At 37.5% G+C, this 17,938-nt stretch overlaps 1 protein-coding gene across 13 annotated transcripts in view; it reads left to right on the forward strand.

Annotated features, from left to right (window-relative positions):
- LOC105471497 (doublecortin domain containing 1) overlaps positions 1–17,938 on the forward strand; it is a 503,306-nt gene that overhangs the window by 87,704 nt on the left and 397,664 nt on the right. For all 13 annotated transcript variants that reach the window (XR_011610715.1, XM_011723979.3, XM_071074912.1 and 10 more), the window contains one exon: positions 8,695–8,788. Coding sequence is in view for 12 of the 13 variants with exons in the window: in XM_011723979.3 (XP_011722281.2) it covers positions 8,695–8,788 (94 nt within the window). In the remaining variant the exon portion in view is untranslated. The remainder of the gene's footprint in view (positions 1–8,694; positions 8,789–17,938) is intronic.

Raw genomic sequence — 17,938 nt, forward strand, 5'->3', positions numbered from 1 at the left:
TTGCTCACTGCAATATCCAGGCACTTGGAAGATAGTAGTAGTCAAAAATATTTTGAATTAATCAATAAAACAAACATATCAATTTGGGAGTTGTCAGTATGTAAATGGAAGATGAAATGTTGGGGTACCATTTAGTTTGCCTTAAGAGAGAGGCAGAAAGAAGGCTAGGACTTACCTTGATAAACCCAAGTGAATGAATATGCATGATACCATGAAGAAGACAAGAAAGCAGGAGAAAAAAATAGTGGATTCTTGTATCTCAGGATTTGTTCATGCTGGATATGGTTTGGTTGTGTTCCCACCCAAATCTCATCTTTAATTCCGACATGTTGTGGGAGGGACCCTGGTGGGAGGCAATTGAGACATGAGGGTGGGTCTTTCACATGCTGTTCTCATGATAGTTAGTCTCATGCAATCTGATGGTTTTATAAGGAGGAGTTTCCCTGCACAAGCTCTTTCTCTGCCTGCTGCCATCCATGTAAGACATGACTTGCTTCAATTTGCCTTCTACCATGAGTGTCAGGCCTCCCTAGCCATGTGGAACTGTAAGTCCACTAAACCTCCTTCTTTTATAAATTGCCCAGTATTGGGTATGTCTTTATCAGCAGCATGAAAATGGACTAATACAGTAAATTGGTACCAAGAGTGGGGTGCTGCTGTAGATAGCCAAAAATGTGGAAGTGACTTTTGAGCTGAGTAACAGTTAGGGGTTGGAGCAGTTTAGAGAGCTCAAAAGAAGATAGGACAAAGTGGGAAAGTTTGGAGCTCCCTAGAGACTTGTTGAATGGCTTTGACCAAAATGCTCATAGTGATATGGATAATGAAGTCCAGGCTGAGGTGGTCTCAAATAGAGATGAGGAACTTGTTGGAAACTGGAGCAAAGGTGACTTGCTATATTTTAGCAAAGATACTTGTGGCATTTTGCCCCTGCCCTAGAGATTTGTAGAACTTTGAAATTGAGAGAGATGATTTAGGGTATCTGGTGGAAGAAATGTCTAAGCTGCAAAGCATTCAAGATGTGACTTGGGTACCGTTAAAGGCCTTCTGTTTTATAAAGGAAGCAGAGCACAAAAGTTTGGAAAATTTGCAGCCTAACAATTCAATAGAAAATAAAATCCCATTTTCTGAAGTTTAAGCCGATTGCAGAAGTTTGTATAAATAATGAGGAGCTGAAGGTTAATCCCCAAGACAATGGGGAAAATGTCTCTGGGGCATGTCAGAGGTCTTCACAGCAATGCTCCTATCACAAGCCTGGAGGCCTAGGAGGAAAAAATGGTTTCAAGGACCAGGCCCAGGGTCCCATACTGCATTGCAGCCTAGGGACTTGGTGTCCTGCATCCCAGCTGCTCCAGCTGTGGCTGAAAGTTTAGGCCATGGCTTGAGAGGGTGCAAGCCCCAAGCCTTGGCAGCTTGTGAGTCCCTACACAGAGTTCCTACTGGGGCACTGCCTAATGGAGCTGTGAGATGAGGGCCACCATCCTCTAGACCCCAGACTGGTAGATCCACTGACAACTTGCACTGTGCATCTGGAAGTGCTTCAGACATTCAACACCAGCCCATGAAAGCAGCCAGAGGGAGGCTGTGCCCTGCAAAGCCACAGGAGTGGAACTGCTCAAGACCATGGGAACCCACTTCTTGCATCAGCGTGACCTGTATGTGAGACATGGAGTCAAAGCAGATCATTTTGGAGCTTTAAGATTTGACCACCCTGTTGGATTTTGGACTTGCATGGGGCCTGTAGCCCCTTTGTTTTGGCCAATTTCTCCCATTTGGAACAGCTATATTTATGCAATGCCTGTACCTCTAGTTTATTTAGAAAGTAATTAACTTGCTTTTTATTTTAATTTACTGGATGGAAGGGACTTTCTTTGTCTCAGGCGAAACTTTGGACTGTGGACTTTTGAATTGATGCTAAATGAGTTAAGACTTTGGGGGACTGTTGGGAAGGCATGATTGGTTTCAAAATATGAGGACATGAGATTTGGGAGGGGCCATGAGATTTGGGAAGGGTGCATGAGATTTGAGAGGTGAAATGATATGGTTTGGCTGTGTCCCCACCCAAATCTCATGTTGAATTTCCATAGGTTGTGGGAGGGACCTGGTGGGAGGTAGTTGAGTCATGGGGGTGGGTCTTTCCCGTGCTGTTCTTGTGATAGTGAAAACGTCTTATCAGGTCTGATGGTTTTGTTTTTTTGAGACGGAGTCTCACCCTGTCACCCAGGCTGGAGTGCAATGGCACGATCTTGGCTCACTGCAGCCTCTGCCTGCTGGATTCAAGTGATTCTCCTGCCTCACATCCTGAGGAGCTGGGATTACAGGTGCCTGCCACCACACCCAGCCAATTTTTGTATTTTTAGTAGAGACAGGGAATCAACCATGTTGGCCAGGCTGGTCTTGAACTCCTGACCTCATAATCTGCCCACCTTGGCCTCCCAAAGTGCTGGGATTACAGGCATGAACCACTGTATCTGGCCTCAGGTCTGATGGTTTTATAAGGAGAGGTTTCCCTGCAGAAGCTCTCTCTCTGCCTGCGCCATCCATGTAAGATGTGACTCGCTCCCCCTTGCCTTCCACCGTTATTGTGAGGCCTCCCCAGCCATGTGGAACTGTAAGTCCACTAAACCTCTTTCTTTTGTAAATTGCCCAGTCTTGGGTATGTCTTTATCAACAGTGTGATAATGAACTAATACAATGCTCAAAACAAGTAAGATTTTTAATTTGTCCTTTGGATTTGTCAATATAGTAGTAATTGGTAATCATTGTGAGAATTATTTCAGTAAAGTGATGGTAAAAAAGCCAAACTGGAACAGGCTGAGAATGAATGGGAAGAAAGGAAAAGAAACAGAGAGCATGGACAAATCTAAGACATTTAACTGTAAAGTTGAGGAGTAGCTAGAGGGAGATATCAGGTAGGTATGGGGGGATTTAATTTTCAAGATAGAAAATACTTATGTTTCAATATCAGTGGTAACAGTCTAGTTGAGAAGCAGTAGATGAATATACATGAGAGAGAAGAAATGATGGATAATGTAAACTGCTTTAAAAGTTGAGAGCATACATAATTGAAAGCATAAGTGGAATATTGACCTTAGATAGGAGCAGGAACTCTTGTAATATAACTAGAAGGAAAAAGAGTGGATGACTATAGAAATAAATAGGCGTGTAGCTTTGATAGCAGTAAGATGAGCCTTCAAATTTCTCTCTGACATAGGAGATCATGTCATCTGCTGAAAATGAAGAGGCAATTAACGAAGGAAAGGCTAAGTGGAGATAAGCAGATTAGAGATTGTTGGAAATACTCTGTGGAAAGTGGGAGAGAAATTTGACCAAAGAAATGAAATAGAAGAGACTGGGCAGTACTGAGGGACCATGGAAGTTGGTGATCGTGAATGATAGTAATGTTGACATGTTCAGTTGTGTGACTTTCTCCAGCAGCACCAGGCCTCTCAGTGTGCACACAGAGAGGAGAGTGAAGGTCGCTCGGAGTCAGGATTTTGCAAGCTATGTGTGGTAAAAGTTATCCAAGAATGAGGAAGAATGACTAGAGTTAGAGAATATGATATGCTTGAACATCAAGATCCTGGGTGTTGGGGGCAGTGCTTGTTTGTTTTTGTTGAATAAGAGAGTTGGGGAGAAATTATTTTGAAATAGCGTTGTAACACCACTTTTCAAACTTGAGATTGTGTGATAGGAGAGAATAAAATCTTACCACTTGAGAGGGCCTTGAAGAAGTTAGTGACCTCAGGGGAAAGCCTAGTTTCTTTTAAAAGAGGTTGTGGGGCTAGTCAAATTTGTTGATCAGAGGACATGTTTTCCGAGTACACAATGGAAGAGCTTTAGAAATGAATAAAGGAGTTCAGGCTAATTTATACAGAACAGGAAAATACAGAGCTTCATGTGAATGTTGATGCAAAACTTTTTCCATAAAAGGCAAACAGAAAATAATTTTGGTTTTGCAAGCCATAAGGTCTCTGTAGCAACTCTCTCAGCCTTGCTGTGATAGCATGAAAGCAGCCATAGAAAATATGTAAATGATCAAGTGTGGCTGTTTTACAAGAAAACTTTATGTACAGTACTTAAATTTGAATTTCATATTTAAATCTATCACAAAATATGATTCATCTTTTGATTTATTTTTTAGGAATTAAAACTGTACAAGCCATTCTTAGCCTATAGGCCACACAGAAACAAGCTATGGACTGGAATTGGCCTTTGGACTGTAGTTTGCTAACTCCTGCAGTAGAGAATCTTTTGGGGAGAGTGTGTTGGGGAAGTGTAAGTTGGGGCTTATGCTTCCAGGTGTTAACTCATAAAACCGTATTAAAATGTTTCAAGGTTCTCTGTCTTTGAGAAGAACTAACATTTTTGGGGTCTAATTGGCTTATCAACCTGGTTCACATGACCTGCGGTGATGTTGGCCTAAGTATACTCTCTCATGTGAACTGAGGTAGTGGCAACCCAGAGGTTCTGGCCATTCCAGGAACTGCAAACTCTGTACCAGATATGTCTGGAGATGGAGTTGACTCCCAGATCTGTAAACAAGTAGATTAAACTGAAAAGATTGTGGAATATTTCTTCCCAGGTACTTTTCAAAAAGATTCTGGTTTTACAGCATGATGATTTAAAATTTTAGTATCAGAAGAGTTTCTAAAACTTAAGCTGTATGTAATTAACAGGCCAGGTGCAGTGGTTCATGCCTGTAATCCCAGCATTTAGGGAGGCTGAGGCAGGAGGATCACTTGAGACCAGGGGGCTTGAGACCAGACTGGGCAACATAGCTAGGCCCCATCTCTATAAAAATTAAAAAATTAGCTGAGTGTCTTGTGGTACATCTGTTGTCCCAGGTGCTTGGAAGGCTGAAGTGGTAGGATTGCCTGAGCCTGGGAAGTTGAGGATGCAATGAGCTGCGATCATGCCACTGCACTCTAGCCTGGGTGACAGAGCAAGACTCTGTCTCAAAAAAAAAAAAAAAAGGAATTAACAAAATGTGAATTTGTAAAAGTAATATTTTAACAAGCTTAACAGGTACAGTAGTGGAAATGCTATTTTAATTAACCTTAATATTAGAGCAAGATGACACCATAATGTACTTTTCAATTGTAAATCATAAGAATGACCTTACAAGTAGAAGCTTCATTTCAGGGCTTTTGACAGAAACTTATAGTGATACTAATTCATACCACTGATAATTTACTCTGAGAAAATAATTACTGAAGGCTGGCATTGCTTAAACACTGCAAAGATGTTTCATTCTTCAAGTAGGAAGGAATGACAGTGTTGCTCATGCATTATTAAATTTTAGTATTTGATTTTCTAATGCCAGTTTTAAAATTCGTTTAACTCTTAAAACTCGCACAAAGGTTTGGTTTGCACACACATTTTTACTGATGTTTTAGCTCAATGAAAAGGGGAGTCTTTGAGTTAGAAAATGTTGTAACCAGTCAGAATGTCTATTATGAAAAGTCAAAAAAACAACAGATGCTGGCAAGGCTGTGGAGAAAAGGAATGCTTATACACTGTTGGTGGGAATGTAAATTAGTTCAGCTACTGTGGAAAGCAATATGGAGTTTTCCCAAAGAACTCAGAATTATCATTTGACCCAGCAATCCCATTACTGATTATATATATTCAAAAGAAAAATCATTCTGCCAAAATGACACATGCACTCGTATGTTCATCACAGCACTGTTCTGAATAGCAAAGATATGGAATCAACCTAGGTGCCCATCAAAAGTGGATTGTATAAAGAAAATGTGGTACATATGCACCATGGAATACTATGCAGCCATAAAAAAGAATGAAAGTATATCCTTTGCAGCAACATGGATGCAGCTGGATGCCCATTGTCCTAAGCAAATTAATGCAGGAACAGAAAACCAGATACCACATGTTCTCACTTATAAGTGGGATCTAAACATTGGGTACTCATGGACATAAAGATGGCAACAACAGACACTGTGAACTCCTACAGGGGGAGGAAAGGAGGGACTGATTTTTTTAAGACTCAAAGGCAGCAATATTTAAAATAATTTTTAAAAATTATTGAAATTTTGCTCGAAGTAAATGGGACTACCTTCAAGTAGATTATAGTTTTACTTAGTTTAATTGGTAAATTGTAACTTTAAAGGATACTTAGATATTTGAACCTTCACTCATAACTAGGAAATATAAATTGTACCAAAGGACATCATTATACTTTTAAATACAGTAATCACTTCATAATATTAAGCTTCATAATATTAAGAAATTGAAAACTGAATATGAGGACTGGAAAGATAAGTAATGTGGGGTTGTAAAGAGGAGATTATGTCTTGCTTAGGGTCTATAAGACCTACTGTAGATCCTTAATAGTATTCAGACATGATTGGCTAAGGAGCAATTTGTGCTGAATTATCTCCCTTGAGTATTTCTGTCACTGAGAGTGATGGTGAAAGTGATCCATTTTCACTTTCACTCCAGTGACAGGAGAATTTTGCCAGTCAGACACCAACTGTGTTAATTAGAGTATTAAAATAAAAACAAGCATGGATCCCGTGCCAGTGTCAGTCAATATGTTCCACTCCTCTTTTTGTTTCAAGCCAAAAGAATACTCTAGTTTCTTTTCCTGATACTTCTTTCTTATATTTTGAACATTGCTTTCCCAGCATCTTTGGTAAAGACTGAAGTCCATGGGATAGGGGTCCTGGATGAACTTGTGGGCAGTAGTTACTGAAGAAACTGACCCACAAGAGTAAAAAAGAAAGCAGGAAGAATAACCGGGGTTATTTAGAGAACCACTAGGTTGTTACATTCTCTGCAAGCACTTCGTTATTTAACCAGGTAAAGCATTGATGTTGTGAATGATCTTTTCCTCATAAATTAGAAAGCTCAAGAATATTCCTACCTGGGGGTGGTGGCTCATGCCTCTAATCCCAGCAATTTGGGAGGTTGAGGCATGTGGATCACCTGAGGTCAGAAGTTCGAGACCAGCCTGATCAACATGGAGAAACCCTGTCTCTACTAAAAATACAAAAAATTAGCTGGGCAGGGTGGCGCATGCCTGTAATCCCAGCTACTGGGGAGGCTGAGGCAGGAGAATCACTTGAACCTGGGAAGCAGAGGTTGCGATGAGCTGAGATCGCACCACTGCACTCAAACCTGGGCGACCAGAGTGAAACTCCATCTCAAAAAAAAAAAAAAAAAAAAACCTGTAACATTATTCCTAATTACGAGCAGGTATGCATTCTTGATTGTGAGAAAAACAGCAGCAATACATTGCTCTGAATTGCTCAATGCTCTGAATTGCAGCTAGTGTACAAGAAACATGCAATGCTGTGAATGGCCACGGGAGCATGTGGTCCATGGGGACATGATTAGTTATGTATAGTAGTAGAGTAGAATAAAGGCTGAGAACCTCTGGTACATAGAGCCTAAGAAAGACCAATTTGTCAAATTGATTAGTCAGTTAAATATTTACCTTTAATATTCAACCTGTCTTTTGAAAGAGCAACTGTATAAACCAAATCAATCACAATGTTTGAAGGCTGTTCTATAGGCTGAAAGGAAAGTTCAACTTTGCCTTTATATAAACACTAAGCTATTGAAATACGTACATTGTCACAAAGCTAATGAATGGTTAAGCTAGGACTAAATTATGGGCTCCAATAATAAAGTAGGGACAGAAGTGAGCAAAAAGAGGCAGGTAGTATCAGCAGCTGAAAGATGGTTTGAGCAGTTGAAAGATGTTTTGTTTACTATAATCATATTAATATAATTCACATTGTCCTTCAGTAGTAGTTCTTGGTTATGGGAAAGTAATATTATAGCTGGGAATAGTAAAAAATGGATGGCAGAGCCCTTTCAATTTCAATTTGGAAAATATTTTGTATTTTTAGATGAATATGGTGAATTTCATGTTTTGGAACTTACTACTGAAAACCTAATAACAACCTGCCTCAGGTTACCTGACACTCCTCAAACCCCTTCTGTTTCCTTGATTTTCCTCATCTTGTGAGTAGAACTTTCTTTCCAGCTGAAGCATGTTTAAGTCTTCCTTGAAGTTGGAAAGATGATTGCCGCATTGGGTTCAAAGGGCTACATGTAAAATAACAAGAACAGGTCATGATATTATAATATTTTAAAAGAGTGCATATTAGAAACCATTAAAGGTGAAGTCCTTGAGACTCATATTCATGGAAAACCTGAAATGTGATTTATTCAGTTCAGTTTTTAGTACCCAAACAACATAAGTTATCAAGGTGAACTGTGATCAGACTATTTTTATAATTTATTTTAGGACACTTGGAAAACACTTAAAAGCTAAGGAAAGTAGGTACTTAAAATCTAATTTAAAAGGTAATATCCTCTCATTGTGAAATAAATGGAACATACAGAAAGTTGCAAGAATAAGACAAACATCCCTCAGAGTTCTAAAGGTCTACCATTTATTAAATAATAGATAACCAGTATTTAATATTTGTTGCATCTTCTTTCTTTTTTACTGATACTTGTGTGTTTTTTACACACACACACAAGTACAATTAGGATGTAACAATTTTAACTGCCTTTAAATTTCATATATTAGAACATTTTATAAATCATTAAATTTTATTTTACAATATAATTTTTAATAACTGTGTAGTATAGAAAGGAGTTTAAATGTATATTCAGTTTAACCAGAGTTTACTAAATTATTTATAATTTTTTCTTGCACAGGTTTTAGATACTTGTACAATGAGAATGAATCTAAATTTACCAGCCAGATATTTTTATGATTTGTATGGCAGAAAAATTGAAGATATTTCAAAAGGTAAGTGGCAGAGATTTTGTAAACCATTTGATAATATTTTGAAAGACATTTATATTTTGTTTTTACTTTGAACATTTAAAAGAAAAACATATAATAAAACATGTTTAATTATAACATGGATAAATATTCTTATACAAAGGGAAATCGTGAAAGGACATTAAGATTTTAGGAATTTTTTATTTCAAAACAAGTTTGGAGTTTTTAAAAAATTGACAGGTATTTTAACCTTAGTAAACCATAATTAAATAAAAGTAATTAATACATTTTTATAATGTTATAATGTAACGGCCAATTTATATAGGATACAGCTTTCCAAAGACAAAAATAAGAAATTGCATTACTGTATGATCACATAGAGGTTTTAAAACTGTTTTGGTCAACTTCTAGAGCTTTTTCAAAAGTTATGAAATGTAACAAATGTACCAAACTAACTGTAGTTCAGTTTGGAACCACTAGGAAGAACTCCAATAACCCATTACTCTCTACTAAGCGTGTATATCAGCAGTATGCTGGTAAATGTTATCAACTGACTCTGGAAAAAAAAAAAAAAAAGGCCTCGATTTGCAGCATTTAGCAACTTCATGGTGTAGGTGCTCGTACCATGACCAATTTCAAGCTACCACTGAATGCAGAGTTCAGAGGGAAGGGTTTTAACTCACTGAATAAAGTATTTGGAGAAGAGATGAGAACAATTGGCTTTTGCAGACTGGTACAAGTTGGCTCTAGCACATCAAAGTATATATCCCTTGTCACAGAATTGACGGATTAGAAATTAATTTGACAGTAGAGAAGTTCACTCACTAGGTTCTTGCATTACCAACTCTACTACTATGTAGTACTTATTCTGGACCAGGCACTATTCTAAGCTCATCACAAATATTAACTCTTTTAGCTCTCAGAGAAACTATAATTCCTATTTATTGCAATAACTGAGGTACAGAGAACTTAGGTAATTTGCTCAACATCACACAACTAGCAAGTGGTGGAGTTGGGACGCAAACCTTGGCAGGCTGGCTCCAGTAGCAGCGCTTTTAACCATTGTACTCTGTTCTCTCTCTCTCTTTCTGCCTCCCTCTCTCTTTCCACTTTAGTGTCTCATCTATGTCAGAACTCCATTTGTTTTCCTAGTACTTTCCATACAGGATGTAATTATTGTATTGCTTTGTTACTTTTTTGTGTATATGCACGCTTCCTACCAGACTACAGACTTCCTGGGAACAGGCACTCAATAAATAGTACTTGGATTTTTGAATGAGTCTTATGTCACTCTCCCACATGATCTGTTTCTACCACAATGTAACGTAAAAGAGGGCAAAAACAGACACTAGCTTTGTTGTAATACTAGTAATAAGCACAGTGCCTGGGACATAGCTGACACTCATAAATGTGGCATGAATGAATTAAACTGTCTACTCTTGGACCTTTAGTTGGTTCCACTGTTATACTATTAAAAGTAACTCATCTTCAGTCAAGAAAAAAAAGTTATGAATTGTACTTTAAAGTAATTTCATTGTCTTTGTCCAAAGAGATTAGATATCCATCTAATATCTCTAAAGGTACTGTTTTGTTTTGCTAGCCTCATTTGTGAGTTTAAATTTCACATTCATGAGTTTAAACGTGTTATTGAAATGGTCCTATAATTTCATTCAAACTTTAACTCCATGCTTGGTGAGGGCAGGATATTAAATAACATGCCTTTAACTGCGAGGGTAGTGATTCAAACAACTGAAGTGATTTTGGGATGTGGCTACAGCAGATACTTCCATTTGTTTCCCATTTTCTCACTTGTACTATATAAAAGCAGACTGTTTCCTTAATTTATCATCCTTCATTAATACTTACTGAATGATAACTATGATATTTTCATACTTATTGTTTCTAAGTCAAATTTTTTGGCCAAGGATTACATATGTGTGTATTCAGAAAGTAAATTTGTTTTTCCTGGCCTTTTAAAAATGTTTTTATTAGATATCATAACTATTTTTCATTTTATTACATGTTTTTATCTGAAGATTTCAAATCTCCTGTAGATACCTACCCGTTATCTAGAAGGATTAGGTAAGGTTATTTATCTGCAAAACATGTAACACAAAGAATCCTTCCTTTTGTTCTTTGGGGTTAATAAGAGTGTCATTATTAAAGCTGATTTGTTTGTTTCTTGCATTTTTGTCTCCTCCTCCATTCCTCTTGCTAAGATTTTCTTTATGATCAACAATATTTTGAAATTACTCTTAAACTAGCATTAATAAAAATAAACAACATATTTTCTTAATACCCTATCTAGACTTGAATTATTTCCAGTTCACCTGGAATTAAAACATCTGATGTGAATAAAATGCTAGAATTGAAACTAAGGAATCTTCATTAAGATGAGATTTATATTTAGAAAGTTTATTTTTCTCCTCCCAAATATGGTATAGCAGCATTACTTATCAAAACAGAAAAGCACTGACTCTGAGATGTGATACTTCATGGATGCCAGAGGCATTCAGATTCATGCCTCATTCTTCACATATCCCAGAAGTGTGCTATTATCACATTTTAATGCATGCCTTGCCCTCTGTTTTTGCATCCTTGTAAAAGCTTATGCCAGGTGAAATTAGCCTGTGCAACCACTAACATGTGGAAGCATTACAAGTTCACTGGACTTAAAATATTTAAAGAAGCTAATCCTGTTGGAGGAACTTCCAGTCTGTAGCGCCCTAGTCACTTAACATTAGGTTTTTGAACTTCTGTTTTCTTTGTTTCTATGATGTTGTGCATCAAATGATTGAGGTCCCTAAACTTTTGTGTTTGATGGTCTTCTGGACTTCAACTTGGGAAAGGTCAAGTTTTATGTGAAAGTTGTCTTTTAATTTAAACAAATAAATGCTGATACTCTTGATTTGATGTATATCTCTTTTTTTTCTTGCTTTGTATCAGATCAGAAAAAATCTTTTAATAATGTCTAACGTTAAGATCATAGCAATTGCTTTTTATTTATAAGCACAGATTAGAACTGTAATTGTACCAAGGACTAAAAGCAACAGATACACAAAATAAAAGTTTTCTCCTACTTATTGCTTCTTTTTTGGAATTAGATATACTTTCAAGTTTTCCTTCTATGCTGTGATAAATAAGCACATTTGATATAATATTAAACTGCTTTTACTTTGTCAAGTAAACCTTGGAAAAGACAAACAGGATTGGCAAATTGCTTGTTTTTAGATTTTATTCTAAACCATAGAGCAATTTTTTTTTCCTGAGACTGTGTCTTGCTCTGTTGCCTAGGCTGGAGTGCAGTGGTGCAACCACAGCTCACTGCAGCCTTGAACTCCCAAGCTCAAGCAATCCTCCCACCTCAGCCTCCCCAGTAGCTGGGATTACAGGTGCAGGCCACTGTGCCTACTTTTTAAAAACAAATTTGTAGAGATGGACTCTCCCTCTGTTGCTCAGGCTGGTCTTGAACTTCTGGGTTCAAGCAATCCTCTTGCCTTGGCCTCCCAAAGTGCTGGTATTACAGGCATGATCCACCATCCTGGCTTTTTGTTTTTTTTCCTCCAGTAAAGACAGAGTTTAATTTATGTGAGGCTGGCCACATGGAAGAAGTCATTACTCAATTCAACCTCTACCACAGAAGATTTTAATAAAGAAATTTTTATTGTTACATGTGAAAAAGTTATTTTATTATGGTTCCTGTATAGATCTATCCTTTCTACAATATAAAGGAGTACACCTACTGGGTACAGATACCATATTCCTGCAGATGGTCAACATGCTGGTACATATACAGTTATTCCTTGGTGTCCGTGGGGGATTGGTTACTGGAGGCCTGTCCCATACTAACATCCACAGTTGCTCAAATCCGTTATATAAAATGGTGTAGTATTTGCATATAGCCTATGCATATCATCTTTTATACTTTAATCTCTAGCTTACTTATAATACCTAATACTGTGTAAATGTTATATAAATAGTTGTTACACTGTATTATTTTTAAACTTGTATTGTTTTTATTTCTGTATTATTATTTTTTAAAAAAATATTTTTCACTCATACTTGGTTGAATCCAGGGATGTGGAACCCAATAAGATGGAGGGCCGATTATATATATATGCATAAAAAATACATTCTGCAAAATCACACCCACCAAAATAACAGGGATATGGGGAAACTAGGGTTTGGGAAAACCATTGAAAAGTCTATTTACCTTTAAAACCACGATACTATCTAAAATAATAATGATTAACTTAGGAGATAATGTAAATAGCTGGGTAGGCATCTTGGAGTGCAGCTTTAGAAGATATTAAAGCTGCACAAAAACAATAGAGTGTGAGACAATGCAGATGAAAGTGAAGTGGAGATTTGGGCCAGTGGGGCTTCCTTTAAGGAAGGCCCAGGAGGAAATGAAATTCCCACAATGAGAGAGTTATATAAGGCCAAGGATGCACCTTTCTGGGGTGGTAAGTACATCAGCCAAGCTAAGACGATTTTTTTTCTTTCCTGATAAATGATAGAATTCTACTACTTCTCTTTTGGCTTCCTTTGTTTAGGAAAAAGCACATATTTATTAACCAAACTTCAGTATCACTTTGACGTCATTCCTCTATTTACTAATTATATACGAGCTATTTGATGTTATACAAGCATTTCAAATGGAAGACAGATGTAGACAGTGTCTGATTTCAAGGGAGGTTTGAAATAACACACTCATTCCTCCTAACATTTCCAAACTTTTTGATCTCTTAACTTCTTTGGCTTAATTATTACATGATGGTGAACCAGAGGAGTCACTCTCCCTCTCAAGGGAGGAGATGCTTAGTCTGTTAGGACCTCTATGAGGGATCCATTCCAATAATCATACCCTCGTTCTTTGTCATAATGAGTACTGTTAAATTTACCCTTGTGGTTCTGAAATGAGTTAGAATACTACATTAATTAAATTGACTCCAAGATCATTCTAGACATACTGAATGTTCACTTCCTATTTCATTTCCTACCCCAAATTACACCCAGCAATACTGTCCAAAATAATTGTATATTCTCTGATAAATTTTTTGGAGATTCTGAAATTAGATTAAGTACAGGATTAATATATTTCATCATAAAATTCCAATAACATAGAGATGAATTTGAATGTTAGCTCTTGCCCATTATCAACTTTTTGTGGAGACATTAAAATTAAAAGAATAAAATTTCAAATAAAATCCAAAATTTTAAAGTCCACCCAGAAGCAAATTTCAAGATCAAATTATCTTACTTTTTTGAGTTAAAAACGAATAAAGTTTCAAACTCTTCAAGTTAAAGTGCAAAGAAATCAAAGTCCTAATTTTTATTCTTTCTGGTATCAGCCAGATGGCTTCTGGATGCCTGACTGGAGCTGGAATGTCTCCAGCAGCTACCGTCTGGGCTCCTAGAGTGGGTGTCATCCCTTAGGACCTCAGAAGTTGTATTAGGTCTACACCAACATTTTCATATGCCTTGTTTGCAAACCAACAAAATGATTATCACAACATCAACAACATAGCCGCACATTCACAACAGTAGCCACTCCCAGCAAATGTGGCCATTGCATGCAAAATGATGTTTCCAGGACCCTATGTTTGGCATAATTCAGACCCACATGATGGCTGCCAAAGACCCTAACAGAGACTAAGTGAGGAAAGGCAGACAAGAGAAAATATTATCGTCAGTCTTTCCAAGATGCCAGTTGGCCCATGCTGTTGACCAGGCTCTATGACCTGTGACCTAACTTCTTGGGAAGCAATCTCCCATTAAGACATTACTTATAGCATTATAAGTTTACAGTATCTTGAGGGAAAAATTGACCAGTGCACACTGTCTTCTGTCTCAAAGAGGCTGCACAACGTGTTGGTTAAGTTCTCTGATTTTTGAACCAGAATTCAAATTCCAGTTATGCCACGGACTGTATGACCTTGGACAGATTACTTAACTTCTCTGAGAGACAGTTTCCTTAAGGTAGGAATTATAGTATTTACCTTAACAACATTGCAAAGATTAAGTGAAATATATGTTAAGTCCTTAGAGCAAGTACCTGACACTTGGTAAACATTATAAGGTATAATGTTTCAATAGTATAAAATTAGCTTTCATCATTATTGCTGTTATTATTCTTTTTATTTTTTTTTTCTTTTGCAGTGGAGTCTTGCTCTCGTTGCCCAGGGTGGAGTGCAGTGGCGCGATCTCGGCTCACTGCAACCTCTGCCTCTTGCATTCAAGTGATTCTCTTGCTTCAGCCTCTTGAGTAGCTGGGATTACAGGCGCCTGCCACCACACCCAGTTAATTTTTTTTGTATTTTTAGTAGAGATGGAATTTCACCATGTTGGCCAGGCTGGTCTTGAACTCCTGACCTCAGGTGATCCGCCCGCCTCGGCCTTCCAAAGTGCTGGGATTACAAGCATGAGCCATCGAGCTCTTAAAGAGGGAACTGAGAGTGAGAGTGTTTCATTCTTGCAACATCTGGAAGTTTGCATTGGTAGTAGCACCAGTCATAAAGACTTATTTGAGGTATCATTTTTCCCTTTTAAAGAATTCCAAACATCTTAATATTCTTTCTTTCTTTCTTCCTTCCTTCCTTCCTTCCTTCCTTTCTTTCTTCCTTTCTTCCTTTCTTCCTTTCTTTCCTTTCCTTCCTTTCCTTCCTTTCCTTCCTTTCCTTCCTTTCCTTCCTTTCCTTCCTTTCCTTCCTTTCCTTCCTTTCCTTTCCTTCTTTCTTTCTTTCTTTCTTTCTTTCTTTCTTTCTTTCTTTCTTTCTTTCTTTCTTTCTTTCTTTCTTTCTTTCTTTCCTTCCTTCCTTCCTTCCTTCCTTCCTTCCTTCCTTCCTTCCTTCCTTCCTTCCTTCCTTCCTTCCTTCCTTCCTTCCTTCCTTCCTTCCTTCCTTCCTTCCTTCCTTCCTTCCTTCCTTTTTCTGAGTCAGTGCTTCTAAACCCCATGCTCAACTGAGGGTGATCACTGTCTGGTTTCATAGCATCCATCTTGTCTTAGGAGTGGCATCTTCAATCATAGTGGTTGCTGTAACAGCCTCTGCCTATGGAATTATTTAAGCCTAAGAAATTTACTTCATGGGCACAGCTTCCCCCTCATCTCCACATCAGTTCCCACTGTAGAATAACTTTTGGCGGATTTCCAAATTGAAGCAGGTATTCGTGTTTCTGGCTTATGTGCCATTGGCTTATGTGCCAATGGTCCCAGTTAGGACCAACACTGCTGCCATTTCCTCCTAAGGACATGGTCTTTCCTCAGTTTTTTAATGCTCCTCCTCTTGAGTTAATGTTTCTGTCAGGCACCTCGTTTTCTGCAATGCTTAAGGTTTGCTTCTACTATACACTTCTTCCTTTCAGAAAGTTCCCTTTTCTAACAGGCTTGGAGTTAGCATTGTTTGCCACAATTGAGTATCTTCTTTTCTTTCATTAATACCTTCCTTTTGCTTTCTGGCCCATACTCATATTTTTCTAACATATGCCTCTAGATATTTTTTCTTACAGAGTCTCTCATAGTGAGAGATATGAAGTCAATCAGTTCTAAGTTTGTCAATAGCATCCTTTGTTCAAACCAGTCTTATCTATTTTCACTTCTGTTAATTAAATAATTCTACCCAGGATGTATTTCTCTCACAGTCTAACATCTAACTTGGATCAGGTGTCTTTGATCAATTATTGTTCTGCCTGAATTAACTGTAATGTAATTAATCTTGTCTTTGTCTTTCCTTAATCTCAGGCCCATCTATTTTTAGAGTTCACTCAGCACTTTTTTGTAATATTTTTACCAATCTTTCTTTCCAATTTGTCCAGATTTTATGTTCACTCTTTGTATAATTGTCCTATCCTCAAAAGAGATTCCTCAGAAGTGATCCCCAAAAGAGATTCTTAACTATAAATTTATCTGTAATGTAAATACCAACTCTTCGAAGCGTTCGAGATCCTGTCTCCTCTAGGGGATTGTTCTCAGTCTGCTCTCCAAGATCTTATCTTGATTCTTCTAAAAGGTTTCACTGGGTCCCAGTTACTGTTTCTGATTTTGTAGCAAATAAAATATTTTACCCTTTTATAAGAACTTCTTTAAGAGTAATTAGACTTGAATGGGTCTCCCTCTCCTGACGTTTAGGATCTCAGGTTTTAGCATGTTTGTGTGTGTTTCCTACCTGTCAAATATGTGTGTGCTTGGGTCAGACATGTACCATTTTTCTAGGGAAATTTCTGATCTCCTCCAGCTAAATCAGTTTGTCTTCTTTAATTTTATTTTAATGCATACACTGTTCTCTTCTGATCATAATAATTAAGCATATTTTCAAGCCACTTTACTTTCTCCTTGATTCCTTTAGCAATCTGATTCCTAGATTAGCAACACTTCCTTCGAATAGTTTCTGTACCTTAACCGAAGAAGATAGAGTGTTCCTTTTACGTAAAAAGTCTATCACCTTTCTGTAGGTGAAGCCACAGTTTGGGTTTATGAAATTTAGAACCATGGTTAAAATTTATATGATAAAATCTAAAGCCTACTTTGATTGGTGGAGGTTACTTTAAAAGTTTATCAACAAGCCACGTGAATCTAATGTTAGCTCATCCACATTTCCTTTTCGGCCCAGAATACAGTTGACTATAACATAATGAAGAGTAGAACTGAAGGCAGCAGATGTAATGCTTCCTATCTAGGCCCAATATTAACAATTTAAAGACAGAACGTCACCATCATGTGCGTAGAACTCAGTTGCCATTATCCTTGAAACTGCTGGTCTACAGATTTGCCTTCAAGATACAGAAAAGCAGCAAATATTGTTCCACCTTGCAACGCCTAAAATAATGTAACCCCAATCTCAAACTTGCCTGAAGTTTCAGGTGAAGTTCACAGCTTGGTTAAGTAAACAGTAGCAGCCTGCACAGTAAGGAAGTCATGATCAGCTAGTAGAGCTAAGTCCTCCACAGCCCACCTGAATATACTAATGCCATATCCAATCTCAACATTGTCTGAAGGTCAAGACTGTTGGAAGATAATCCCAGCTGCATTTAGTTGCTTTGACCCATCAAGCTCAAATTCTGTGTAGTCTTTGCTTATTAGAAAATTTAAGGTCAGTTTCCCTATTCTCTATATACAGGTCTGTTAGTAAAAATACAACTACAAAACTGTATATTCAACTACATGACCCAATATAG

The sequence above is a fragment of the Macaca nemestrina genome, chromosome 12, assembly GCF_043159975.1.
Source record: "Macaca nemestrina isolate mMacNem1 chromosome 12, mMacNem.hap1, whole genome shotgun sequence".
Lineage (NCBI taxonomy): Eukaryota > Metazoa > Chordata > Mammalia > Primates > Cercopithecidae > Macaca > Macaca nemestrina.